Raw genomic sequence first — 11,227 nt, 5'->3', positions numbered from 1 at the left:
TATTCTTAAATAAATTATTATCCTATTCTTTTTTTTTTTTCATTTTTTCTAAATTGGTTGCCATTTATGATTCACAAATTAAATATAGTCATCATTAAATTATTTATAGAATTTATAATAAGATATAAAGTCAGACTTTAAAACGAAGGAATTCAAAATTTTTCAAAATTAAAGGGTTAAAATAAAAAAAAATGTACTTTTTTATAAAGTAATTTTTTTTTTTTCAGAAAAAAAGTTTAAACTTAAGAGTGGAGGGCCATTTCCTTATACATGCCTCCACCCTTATCATAATGCATTTAGACATCTAAACATTAATGAACAATATTATGTCAATAAGCTAGCAAATTATCACTATTACAATAATTTAAAATTATCAAATAACATATATCAAACACTTTAATTTATAAAAATCATATAATTAGAACAATTAATGAATAGTTAAAAATATAAAATTATTATTATTTCAAAATTTTACTCACTACACATCAAATTAATATTTTTTATATGAAAACTTAAAACTCTAAAAACCACTGTTGTTGGTGTAGAGAGTTGAGCATGTCACCAAAATTCAAAACTTTAGAGCATAATAATCCTCTGTAAAATTTTTAAATACCATAAAATATCTCGCAAAAACTGCAGTGAATTTATATATTTGGCCACTAATTCATACATTAATAAAATATAAATTCTTTTAGACCAGCTTAAAAATACATACATCATCATGCTTTATTTATGCATTCAATATTAACTTTTGAGAATTCAATTCCAAAAATATAAACTTTTAATTCCAAAAATATACATAAATATTTAAAAGTGTTACCATTACATGAAAGTCAATAACATCAAAATACTGAACATATACAAATATAGCATTCTTGTTCAAATTATTGTTAAAAATTCACAATTATTTTGTCATTAATATTAAAAAGATTTTATTATTATTCTCTCTGTTTTAAAATATAAATCATTTCAGCACTTAATTTTGAAATAAATAGAGTAATTTTGAAAGTCTATTTATCCAGATAAAACTGAAAAAGAAAATTTCCTTTTTAGAAAAAAGTTTAGGAAAGATCAAAAGGTTAGGAAATTCCTTAATTCCTTATGTAGCATTTCCACCATAATATTATATATATATATATATATATATATACATGCATTATTTTTGTTTGAGAAAGCACATGGATGGAACTTTGAAGTCCAAATTCTTGTTTCTTTGTCCAAGAAAGGACAGGGTATGCATGGCCGCAGTTTATTTTGGCCATTGGATTAGTATATAGATATTATTTGTCAACATTAAGCAATATTTTTATATTATTATATTATAATTTATGATCAATTTGTATATAACTTATATTTATTATTTGCTAGTATGAAAATGGTGGTGGTAGCTTCTGATGAAGTCCTCCTCCTTTGATTCAAGGCCCCACTTTTATTATAGAGAAATCAACATATATATGCATTCATATTTGTAGGTGTGTGGAATCATTTTATTTATGCTTTAGTGTTTCAATAAATTAATTGAATTTCAATACATATTTTATAAATGAATTAATAAATTATTTATATATTTCTAACTACCTTTGCTTTTAAGTTTTAACACTAATCATAAATTCTAATTTACCTCTATATTTTTAAAATAATTATAGCTATTGTTTTTTATGACTCGAAATTAAAAGTTCACACTTTTTATATTTTTGAAGAAAGTGAAGATATCGTCAAATCATTCGTAATTAAAGTTATTTCTCAGTAAATTAGTTTCTCTCTTCATAAATATAAGTCATTTTAGAATTATTCTTTTATTTATAAATATAGTTTGTTTTGAGAATATCAAAAAGTAATTAATGATATTTTTTCAATTCTATCTTTATTTATATTAAATGCAATAATTAACTCAATAATTTTCTAAAAATAATTTAATTAAATTAATAACGATTTTATTTTAATTTAAAATAATTAATTATTTCTATAATTACTATGCAACAACTTTAAACGACTTGTATTTATACCACGATGAAATTCGTTATAAGCCATTTGTTTGATGGATGAAACTCGTTAAATGCCCAAGCTTTGACATATATGCCTTTCTAAATTCACTTCTTTAATTAGAATACTAACAAAGCCAAAATTTATAATTAGACCAACTGTCTTTAATTAATTGATGATTTTATTTTAATACCATGTGTAAAAATTCACCATAGTATCATATTATTGTTAAAAAAAACTCATTCTGATTATATTATTTTTGTTTTCACACATCAACAGGTTGACTTAATTACTAAATATAGTTATAATTAAGTTATTCCAAGTGGGAGTTATAATTATAAGTAGAAACTCTAATCAAGTTTGATTAAATAAAATGGGATTATAATAAGAATATACTATAATTATCTATAAAAATAATTCTTTAACTAAATAAGAAAATCAAGTTAAAAATCCTACATAGGTGTTAACTATCATAATTGAGATTTGAGTGTATTTGAGAATTGGTCTCCCTTGGAGTAAATTTGGAGTGTATATATTGGAGTCAAAATAAATTCTACTTGTGAGAATCCTGTATTATTTGTTAGTTAGAGTTTATTTAGGAATGTAATATGCTTTAATATATTTATATATTGTTTTTTTTTTATGTATTTTGTTATTGTATATTATTAGTAGTCCCATAAAATGTTGGTAATTTATGTCGAATAAATGTTTAAATTTGAATTGATGGACTGCTTAAGTATGAATTGTTTAAACTTGAATGAGTGGACTGTTTAAGTCCGAACTGAAAAATGATTTATGTCCGAAATGGAGGACTATCTAAGTCCCAAATTTGTTGAGGTTCGAATTTATTAATCTCGGTTGTGCTACCTGGCTTTTATTATGATGAAAAGAATAAAAGTGCAATAAACTAATTAACAAAATTGCTTTATTTTATCAAATGCGGAAAAAAAAATAAATATGGTTAATTTATTATCAATCCAATTAAAATTTTCATCGGCTATCATTAGTACCTTAATATCACCTCACTCACAAAAAGAAGATAAAACATGTTAGCTCAAGACTAGAAGCAATATAATTGGCTAGATGATAGTGAACAGTTCCCATTGTCACATAAAACAGCTCCTGAACGAGAGCTCATTGATGCTCATCTATGAAGTCAAATAAACGAGTGTGAAAGCAAACATAATTGAGCTTATGTCTATGAATAGGCTTGTTTGTAGCTCATTTATGTTTCTTTCATCACTCATCTAAAAGTGAACAGAAATAATATTCTTGTCGAACAATTAAAAGAAATTACTGTTGTACCAAAAACATAAATTGCTATATTCTCAGAAAATAATTCAAAGAATACAACAGAGTCCTCTTTGCGTTTTAACCTCATTGGATTATATATCTAGTTCCACTTCTCAATCACAATTTAATTCATTTTTAGATATAATTTAATTCTGTCATAACAGGAAATTTATATATCCTAATCTAAACTCAATAAGATTTCTTATCAAATGAAAACTAATGAAACAAAAATGAAATTCAGGTTATTCTGATTTATTCTAGTTTAGTTTTTATTTCAATTTAAAATATATTTATATTATAATTTTAACATATAATATAAACATGATAAAATTTAAAATTTAGAAAAATCAAAATTAAAATTAAAATTAGAAAAAGGAAAAAAAATTGCTGTCTTGTTACCACTCTCACCACTACTCACAGGTATTAGGTAATTAAGCAACAATTTCATCACATACATTGTAATTGTAGTAGTAGAAGACTCTTTTTGGAGAGTTTCTTTATCCTTTTTGTCAAAAGAACAAAAAAAAAAAAATCAATAGGAAAAAGGAGTCAAAGGCAAGTGGCAGTTTTCATGCAAGAGCCTTCAATAATCTTGAAGATGATAATATTTAAAATAGAGGGGAAATGAATGTGGCAAAGATTGAAAAAAGTGAGGCAAATAAAAGAAAGTCTTGTGAAGCCAAACTTTAGGTTTGACTTTTTTTTTTCTTTTCTTTTTTTATTTTTTGGCAAAGAATGAAAAGAGGAGAGACATGTGATGTGATTATAAGATTCCCCTATCCATCTCTATGACCCCATCTCTTTCATTTGGTATTCTTTGACTCTTCTCTATTACAACTATTCAAAAATTATTATTATTATTATTATTATTATGATTTTATTATTTCTGCTCATGTAATTATTTATTCATAACCCATCTTTAGTCAAAGCTTAAAGTTAACTTTTTTATTTTTATGTTTTATTCCTTTTTTTTCTAGAAATTTGAAGACCAATTGCACTGCACACACCTACCTTTCTATTAAAGAAGCACAAGAGTTTATGTATGAATTATCTTGCTATGTGCGGATTGTCAATTTTATAATTATATTTGGATAAATGTCAATTTTATCTTTTATACCCAAAAAATGATATTTTAAATTAAAATATATTTGAACGATTTTCCTTTTTTTTTCTCCTTATTTTTTAAAAACTTTTAATCACGTATAGACTTTTGAGAGTTGTGTACATTTAGCAAGTGGATATGTACCAAATTTAATTAATTAAATCTTTCAATTGCGCCGTCATTGTGCTTGTCTAATGATGATGTCATATTAAGCATCCTAATTTTATAATTGTGAATGTCATTTTTCTTATGATATTAGTTTGGCATTCATTGAATTTGATGCAAGTTAGCATTAGATTATAATATTTAAACAGTATGAAAGGATTATTATCTTATCAGCAAGATTATCTGACCATCATCATAATTGCGTTGTTAATATAATTTAAGCAATAACCAATTTAATTTCGTCTGTTTTCAGTAACGGCGGATAAATTTTATTTAGTGATTTACATATTGCACTCGCAAATTTAGAGTATAATTAATTTTTTAATGGAATTAATTAAAAATAAAGAGAAAATGCTTCTTGCTTGAAATGGGAGTTATAGAAGGCTTAAATATTTGTTAAGAAATTGTAGATTGTGTTACACTCGTATTGAAAATGTGATTCACATTGTGTTTAGTGTGGTAGTTGTTTTTATGTTTTTTTACAAAATAATCGTAATGTGTCCAATTATTTTACTGCTAAAGAGTATGTAATTGCATTTCCAAATGATACAGTTGGAGAAATGAAGTCTGAGATTATAAAATTCCTCCATGCTTTAAAATGAAAAGAAAAGAGAATTTATCAGATAAATAAATAGTGATATTGGGGACTCAATACCTAATAATGGGCCTTTTTTTCACATTTGTTTCATCACCTGTTTTCCGAAAAGCGAGCTTTCAAAATAAAGAAACAAAGACCAAAAACCCAAAACAAAAATGATATGTGACACCAAAATGAGTGTTTTAACTGCTTCAAAGGCATCAAGAAGAATTTATTCAGACATAAACCAGCTTGAGATGTGGTATGCCATTACAAAAAGAAAAACAATTTATTTCCTCAAAAATTAAGTGACCGAGATTATACATTATGGATTCTATACCTCACAAACATGAACTTAAAACAGTCATCAGCTGATCCTAGTGCTATGCTCAGGCACTTTTCTTCACCTCTGCAGACTTGATAATTTCAATGAACTCCGGCTGATCACAACAGCAAAAAAAAGGGAATTCAACTTTTAGAAAAGGATAGGGAAAGAATAAAACACATACAATTCAATAAGCAACATTCTTTTTACCTTTAGAGAAGCACCACCAACTAAAAAGCCATCAACATCAGGCTGTGCTGCCAATTCCTTACAGTTTGCAGCAGTGACTGATCCTGAAAGAGGCAATTAGACAATTAAATATGGAGGAATATGGGAAGATAATTAAATGAATCCATTTATTTCTTGCAACCCATTGAATAGTTAAGGAGAAAAGGAAAAAATGCAAGCCAACAGCAACCAAAATGCACAAGAATTTCCTTTTTATATGTTTCACATTTTGAAAAGCAATCATGTTTAAGCTAAAGCCAAAATTGAGAGATCAAGAATATGGAGGGGCTTCTAAGACACAGAGGTGGTATCATATCTCTTTTCCCTGAGACTTATTGTGTAGATGCCAATAAGATCCAATATCAAGTCTGCTTTACAATATGACTCATCAGATCCCAGGATTAAGCTGACAACAATAAAATCTTCTCCTTATGGATTTTGGGAAGCTTCTGTTTGTATAAACAGAAGCTTTTGCTTTAGAATATGTCTCATCAGGTCCCGGGATTAAGCTGACCACAATTAGTCAGCTAAACAATAAAATCTTCTCCTTATGGATTTTGGGAAGCTTCTGTTTGTATAAACAAGCACCTGCTATAGTTTTTACACTTTGACTCCATTATTCTTATACTAAACATCAATAACAAAACAACTAAAGGTTATATGATCTCGACTGACTTTCCATAAGTTCAGATTGGACACTCCTTGTCCTTGTGCTTGTACTTTAATTATAAGCTCAACGATAGACGCATGTTTACCTGCCATTTTTAGTGATTTTTCACTTCATAAACTTGATTCTCTTTCAAGAAGTGAAGAATTTAGCAAATAAAAGGAAGTACGCCAACACCTCTATCATTTTCAAATTCTAACAACAATGACAATGAGAAAATATAATAGCATGATGTCACACTGATATATGGAGGTACCTCCATATATAATCCTTGTTGTTTCAGCAACTTCTGGACTGGTGTTCTCTTTAAGCCATTTCCTCAGTTCAAAATGTACCTGTTACATGGGCGAAATAATTGCATGAAAAAAGAAAACATATAAAAGTGAAAATTGGATAGCTTGATATGTTACATCCACATTTCTATAGGGAACATCCCAAGAAATCCACCATATAGTTTGAAAACACAGGCAAAGTGGAAATCAAGAAGCAGGGACAAAAATGGTCACCAATACCATTTACCAGGTAAAAATTTAACATCCACAAAAGGAAGTCCCAGAGCTTAGAAGAAAAGTTAGAATCAAATTCCATCTGCATGTTTCAGATGTCAGTCTATTTGTTTCAATATCAACAAATATATGCAAGTCATTTTATACAAATACAGCATTTCATCAAGTTCATATAATTAGATTAACTGGAAGGATAGCCTGTTGAGAACATGATTTAGCTAAGATGCCCAATCTTTTGGCCAAAAACTATAACAACTTTTACTTCCTCAAGTCAAGCATTTTAAAATAATAAGAACCAAATTTCTAATCCTCTATAAGATTTTAAGAGGTCAAAAAACGTAGATAAGTTCTTTGCATCTCAGTCTTAATCCAGTTCATTGTTGTTACTTCCCCTCTTTAGCTCTCTCAATTCTCAAATTCATTATAGGTCATTGCATACAAAACTGACGAAAAATAAAAGCAGGTTCAAAACCTCCAGTATCTTTAGATCAACTCCTTCATTGTGTACAAAAGTTCTGAATAGATGATCATTTTAAATCCCTAGCAATGTCCTTCTAAGTCATTCATCATGGCCCTTGTACACAATTCATCAGCCACATTTCTAGCTCTGAAACACTGTAAACATTTACTACCGTATTTGAAGTACAAAGAAGCATTGAGGCGATTGATATACAAAGTCAGCATAATTTCTATAAAAAGGCTAGGTTAGACTTACTTCCTGTGCCTGAGCAGGAGTTGCAACCTTCCCTGTTCCAATAGCCCACACAGGCTCATATGCCAAAACAACATCTGTCCAATTCTTTATACGTGCTACCACCAAAGCAAATATGAAACTAAAATCAGAATGTTTGAATCTTGTCACAGATAGCAACTATCTTGACACATAACCAAACATTCAATGGCATTCTTCACTATATGAGACAATGAAAAATCATGTAATCTCTTACTTAAAGACACCCTTAGCAAAAACATCTACCATTTGCAATTTCACCACTTGCACTAATTTGTACATCAAGTTTAGGACCAGTGCACTAGGGATTTTGTATGAAGTCATTTTGCTAACCAAAAAGACATGTAGTTGACATGTCCAACCAATTTCATTAAGTAACAGCTGGTTGACTAACAGCTTAAGTTCAACTGTGACTTATCACTTGAAATGCTTAAGTTAAAGGTATCTTTTCCTTCCTTTTCTTTTCTTCCTCTTCTAATATCTATCTTTTTTACAAAAATTTAAAATTTAGAAAGAGAGGGAAAAACCAAGACTAATATTTATTTAAGCAACAAACATGTTCAACAGCCATATAAAATCCAAAAAATACCAGCACCATATAGTCCATATACATACCTGCTATTGCTTTGGTTTGTGCAGCAACAACTTCCAAGGTAGATCCTGCTTCACGCTGTTCGAGAGTCTCACCCACACAAGCAATCACCTTTAAACCTTGTGAAAGTGCATATGCAACCTTATCTCCAACAAACTGAAATGAAATGCTTCCAAATCAGAATATATCACATGTGTAAGAAAATAAACATTGAACAATGAGCAAAGAATAGGCACTTATGAAGAAGAACTCATTAGTACATCAACTGGCAGAATATTGCTCTACGTAACACAGCCTACCTCATTTGACTCAGTTAAGAGAAGTCTCCTTTCAGAATGGCCGAGAATGACCCACAGAATAGCCAGATTCACAAGCATTTCAGCACTGTATATAAATGAGGCATGAATTTTAGAACTCTCAACAATTTTTGCATATGAGATAATATTACCTTAGTCATCAAAATTTTGAAAAAGCAAACAAAATAAACTTAAGCACACCTAACTTCACCGGTGAAAGCACCTCCTTTCTTTACCCAACAATTTTGTGCCGCAACATGAAAATCGGGCCTCAATGAACTTTTCACCAGTGGAAGAAACACAAATGGAGGGCTTATCACCACCTCTGGAAAAGGAAAAAAATTCTCAACGTATCAATATGTAAAAATGCATCCCATCGATCACTCTCTTATTGTTGTGTTTCAGACAGGGATCGCAAGTAATGTCGACCAATAAATTCCTCTATACAAAATTGCCGTTCTGTAACACTCTTGACACTTAATGACTCTCCAAATTAGTCATATAATGATATCAATTATCGTTCAAGTTACAGTAATTTTAGCCCTTCATTACAGTAATCCTTCCAAATTTCACCATACAACCACAAGAGACCGCCAATGGGAATAAAACTATAGTTCTGAAAAAGCCATTATATATTCCCAAATATATTTTGCATTATTCATTGCCTACCCTTCAAATCATCCAGATTCAAGTCGCGAGTATTTACCACGGTTACAGCAATATCAAACACAATGCATAGAAGTACATTAACAGATGCAAAGCAAAGAGCGGAGACAGAGATCAGAGCATTCCACCTACCAACAACATCAGATGACGGCACCTGACCTTCGTTGAGAGTGGAGACTATCTTCTTCACATCTTCAGTGGTTCCATTCTACATTCAAATTCAATTCAAAACGAACAGATAAACGAACTTCTTTTCACATTATCAAAATGACATTAAGAAATCCAAAATCTATTCGAATTCATCATAACATTCTCTCAGTGTTCGAAAATCAGCAAAAAAAAAAATAATAAAACTATCAGCTAAAAAATTAACATTCACCAGCTCGATTCAACCAAACACACACATTTGCAAAAGTAAGCTCTCAGATATAAAAGATGTAAAAAAACGATAATTATAAAGGAAGAAAAAAGGAAATGGCCGGCGAAGACTTACGCATTTCCAATTGCCACCGACGAAAAACTTCCTGGCCATTGTTGTTGATGATAATAATCTTCGATTTCTTTAGCAGCAGATAGTAGCCTCTCGTCCCGAGTCGCCCGTTGATATTTATGGGCTTCTTCATGGTTACGAGAGACTTGGGGCCAGAAAAGAATTTAAACAATGAAATTACGATTATAGCGTCGCATATAGGATATGCCTTGAGCATCGGAGACTTTGCTGGTTTAATCAAGGGCACTTTTGTAAATTCAAATAAGGTTGTTGAGGTGAGGTGTGGTCATGTGTTTTGGGACGTCATAGGAAGTAAGTGGTGCGCATGAGGATTGGGTCATCTTTTTATTGCAATTTTATTACACTATTTTCTCAACAACCTTTCCTAGGGGTGAGCAAATGGTGGATCTGATTCGAACCTAATCAGTCTGTTCGACCGCTTTTGTCATATTGGTTGATTTTAAGCACAATCCATTAATTTCTATAAATGGATTCGAATCAAATAGTAATTTTGATTCAAACTAACTTTTCGATAAATCAAACCTCTCTTAAATGAAATAATCAAATTGAATTAGATCGTTTCAAATTTCAAGCGTCAAATTTCAATGCGGTTGATTTGAAGCTTTGCACACCTAAACCTTTTCCTTTTAAATATATATATATATTTCTTAACTTCACATGGAAACTCTATGGTCCAATATTATTTAAATTTATCATAAGTATCCAACATAATAATACCGAATATGAATAAATGTATAATTCCATTCACATTAATTTTACTTATTATATTTAATTAGTTGAAATCCCGCGCCTCGCTTACGGGTATTGGTATTGTCTGAATAATTATTATGCATAAATTATATTGCTAATTTAAAAAAATATATATATTTGCAATTTCACCTTGAAATCAATAATAAAGGTGATTGAATAGATTTTTTTCTCTTTATGTCTTTTTTTATTATTAAGTATGTTGTCAAATTATTTGTATATAAATAGTTGTAGATGTATTTAATAAAAATTTAAAAATCAATTAAAAAAATAAATATTCTATTATATAATGAAAAGTAATATAAACCCAATAAATTGACTTTTATTAAAATAAATTAATACTAAATTTATCAGTAAATTGGTTATAATAGATAGAATTAATAACCAACTATTCTATTGGCATTAATAAAATTTTAACATGAGATACTCAAGTAATATCTGGCGTTAATTTTTCATATATATATATATATATATATATATATATATATGATTAATTATGAGCGTGAATAATATGCTTTCACGCTAATTTGTCAAATATAATTTCACGTGTTATATCTTCACTTAATAGAAACAAAACAAATATTTTCAGATTATCTACCAATGCAAATGAACATATTGTTGCAATCTCATGTCTCATTTTCTTTTAAACTGCAAGTAAGAACTCCCCCACATGATCCTTTGTAACTTACTCTTTAGATCGGATCTTTTATCATATACACATTAAAAGCCTGTAAAAGAGACTTGTGAAGAAGACTTTCAATTTTGTCTCATCATTATTTGGTAATTCAGCTGGTGTTTTATCCTCTTGAATTTAGTTTCTTATCCCATAAAAGACCTGC

The 11,227-nt window shown here is 29.1% G+C and overlaps 1 protein-coding gene across 1 annotated transcript; it reads right to left on the bottom strand.

Moving 5' to 3' along the window:
• Positions 1–5,304: 5,304 nt before the first annotated feature.
• TPI (triosephosphate isomerase) lies at positions 5,305–9,781 on the bottom strand. Its single transcript, XM_012233800.4, has 9 exons — positions 9,624–9,781; positions 9,263–9,338; positions 8,666–8,789; positions 8,468–8,552; positions 8,192–8,324; positions 7,562–7,656; positions 6,597–6,675; positions 5,656–5,738; positions 5,305–5,560 (listed from the first exon to the last, which is right to left on the bottom strand). The coding sequence occupies exons 1-9, from the start codon at positions 9,660–9,662 to the stop codon at positions 5,510–5,512; spliced, it is 765 nt and encodes a 254-aa protein (XP_012089190.1). The 5' UTR covers positions 9,663–9,781; the 3' UTR covers positions 5,305–5,509.
• Between the last annotated feature and the right edge of the window lie 1,446 nt (positions 9,782–11,227).

This window comes from Jatropha curcas, chromosome 6, assembly GCF_041381405.1.
Source record: "Jatropha curcas cultivar XTBG-Jc1 chromosome 6, XTBG_Jcur_1.0, whole genome shotgun sequence".
Classification (NCBI taxonomy): Eukaryota; Viridiplantae; Streptophyta; class Magnoliopsida; order Malpighiales; family Euphorbiaceae; genus Jatropha; species Jatropha curcas.
The sequence above is the reverse complement of the archived record's forward strand: the minus strand, read 5'-3'. Positions and strand labels throughout refer to the sequence as shown.

Excerpts from the sequence above, each read along its gene's own strand:
- TPI (XM_012233800.4), bottom strand. The coding sequence starts at position 9,662 with ATGGCCAGGAAGTTTTTCGTCGGTGGCAATTGGAAATGC. Across the intron at positions 7,657-8,191 it reads ACAAACCAAAGCAATAGCAG|CACGTATAAAGAATTGGACA; the intron begins GTATGTATATGG and ends CTTTGGTGGTAG. Across the intron at positions 5,561-5,655 it reads TTGGTGGTGCTTCTCTAAAG|CCGGAGTTCATTGAAATTAT; the intron begins GTAAAAAGAATG and ends TGTTGTGATCAG.